This window comes from Chrysochloris asiatica, unplaced genomic scaffold (genome assembly GCF_000296735.1).
Source record: "Chrysochloris asiatica unplaced genomic scaffold, ChrAsi1.0 scaffold00206, whole genome shotgun sequence".
Classification (NCBI taxonomy): domain Eukaryota; kingdom Metazoa; phylum Chordata; class Mammalia; order Afrosoricida; family Chrysochloridae; genus Chrysochloris; species Chrysochloris asiatica.
In genome coordinates, this window is record NW_006408724.1 from 51,573 (window position 1) to 54,058 (window position 2,486).

Here is a 2,486-nt window from a genome sequence, read left to right on the forward strand (position 1 = left end):
GAATTCTTTCTCAGGTATCTCCAAGGCCTGCCCACCTTCCAGCATGGAGAGAAGGTCTACTTTAGGTTCATTTGTCTCAGATATTTTATCTTTTTTCTGGACATGTGCCGATATGGTCATCTGCTTTTGCTCCTTGTACATGTTTAATGTTTATCTCTGGCCCTAAGAGTTAATTAAGTATGTATTTTGGTAATTTATTATGTTTTCTGATTACCTCCAGGAAGATGTGATCAGGATGTGGTCTTCCCTTTTCCCTCTTATTATTGCTTAATTCAGAGTAACTTTTTTTGGGCTCAGTTGGGCCTGGGCCTGGGCCTGGGCGGTGGGCCATTTGGGCCTCGGGCGGGTGAGTTGAGCCTAGGGTGGTCGGTTTGGGCCTCTGGGGGCCTGGGCATCAGCAACTGAGCTGCAGAAGGGTTGGCCCTCGGGTGGGTGGTTTGGGCCTTGGGTGGGCGGTTTGGGTCTCTGGCTGGAGGTTTGGGTCTTGGGCGGGAGGTTTGGGCCTCAGGGGGCCTGGGTATCAGCAGCTCGGCATCGGGCGGCTTGGGCCTCGGCAGGCGGGTTGGGTGGATTGGGCCTCGGGGGGCCTGTGCCTCGGGGACCAGGCTGAGGGCGGGTTGGGTCTCAGGGCCCTGGCCCTCGGCGACTGGGCTAGCGGTGGGTTGGGCCTCAGGTGCCCTGGGCCTCTGCAACCGGCCTACTCGGCGGGGTGGGCCTTGAGGGCCCTGGACCTCGGCGGCTACCGGGCTGTGGGCCGCCTGGTCCTCTCCGCGTGTGGGCGATTTGGGCTTTGTTTCGGCCTGGGCCTTTGTGATCAGTCTGTGGTCAGGTTGGGCCTCTCGGCAGGCTTTGGCCTCAGTGGGCGTGTATCTGATGACTTAAAAAATACCTCTCTTAGTCTCTCTGTACCGTGGGTACCCCGAATTTCTTGATATCCATGCTGATATTTGTTCTCCTTTGCCAGTTTCTGCTTCCTTTTCTCTGGAAATGCAGCCTTCTAAATGGGGTTGCGCCAGCCTTGGTCTCCACAGTCCGCAGGGGGCCGAGGCACTCGCCGGCACTGTGCGGGGATTGGGAGCCGCATGCAGGCAGGCAAAAGCTCAAAATGCCTGTAATTCCTCAGCAATTTGATCTTTCAAAAAAATGAGTTCAGAATGTTGAAATATAAGATCTTATGTTTACTCAAAGGCTAGACAGAGGTTTCCTATGTGCGAATGTGCCCCTTTTTCCGGAGCCCTACCTGAGCTGCTTGGTCCGGGAAGCGCAAGAAGTCCTGCCTCCAAAAGCTGCATTTTAAAAAAAAGTTTTTTGTGTGAATTATATGATAGTTTACACGGGAGAACATTAGCTTTACATTCGTCCTATCATATTTTGTTTCATTGCAATGATTACAGTCGCTTCCACGCATCATCAAACAATCAAAGGGTACAACCCGTAAGTCTGCCCCCTGGCTGCCAGCACACAGCCCCTCTCCCTCCCTGAGTCCAGAGTCCCCAGCCGCTCCATCCCTTCACAACATCATCTCTGCCTCCATCTCTGGCATCACTGCTTCTCTGGGTAGGGTCCCACACGTAGGGTCCCACACTCTGCTCTCTTCCCTTGATGTCCCAGGAACCTCTACTCCTGGACTGCAAAATCAACCACTCTCCTTCTTTTGTTACAAAACATCAACCTTTACATTTTCAACTCTCACAGTTAGTCCTGATCCTGATAGCAGTTATTCTCTGTTGTACCACAAGAGTCCTATTCCCATCTCCTGTCATCAGCCCTGTCCAAACAGATTGGAAACCACTCAGTGGAGATTCTACCGTCCCCTCCCCCTTCTGGAATTAGGAAAAGTTGCATTTTTAATATGAGATAAAAAGGTGTATTTCCCAGAAAGCATAAAGGTTTTCAGTGACAGTTTTACGAATTTCCTTTCCTTTTTTCACATGGTCCTTTAGCTGGATTAATTTATTAAATGGCAGGCAACCACAGCTGCAGACCTCAATCTATGGTGCAGATCAAGCAATTCAACTTTTTCTTGTAATGTCATGACTTTTCTCTGCTTCCTTGAAGCTCTTGCATTATCACTAGTGACACTCCATGTTAGCCCCATGGTCAATAATATTGCATTAAACACAATGAAAAATACACAAAAACCACGAGAGATGACTTTTTACTGTGACACACATTTTCCAGATGACAAACTGCTTACACAGGTATGATTAGTGTCCCAAGACAATTTTTTTTAAAAGTCTATGTGTAAGTAGGTCATGAAGTTCAGGGGTCTGCTGTACATAGTCTTTCTGGAAACAGGTTCATCCATCTTTTTTTTTAATTATTTATTTTTATTTCAAATTGAGTGATAGTTTACATGGCAGAACATTGGCTTTACACCATCGTTTCATTGCAATGATTACAATCTCCTCTGTATTGGCTTCCATTCCCTCTGGTTTTTGAGGGGTGAGTGGGTGGAGATGGGGAGATGTGCACAAAAACACTCA

The 2,486-nt window shown here is 48.6% G+C and overlaps 1 protein-coding gene across 1 annotated transcript in view; it reads left to right on the plus strand.

Annotated features, from left to right (window-relative positions):
• Nucleotides 1–2,486, plus strand: part of PRPF18 (pre-mRNA processing factor 18) — a 108,861-nt gene that overhangs the window by 40,064 nt on the left and 66,311 nt on the right. Inside the window, exons 2-3 of the mRNA XM_006872614.1 lie at nucleotides 674–866; nucleotides 1,032–1,088. Coding sequence (XP_006872676.1) covers nucleotides 674–866; nucleotides 1,032–1,088 — 250 coding nt within the window. The remainder of the gene's footprint in view (nucleotides 1–673; nucleotides 867–1,031; nucleotides 1,089–2,486) is intronic.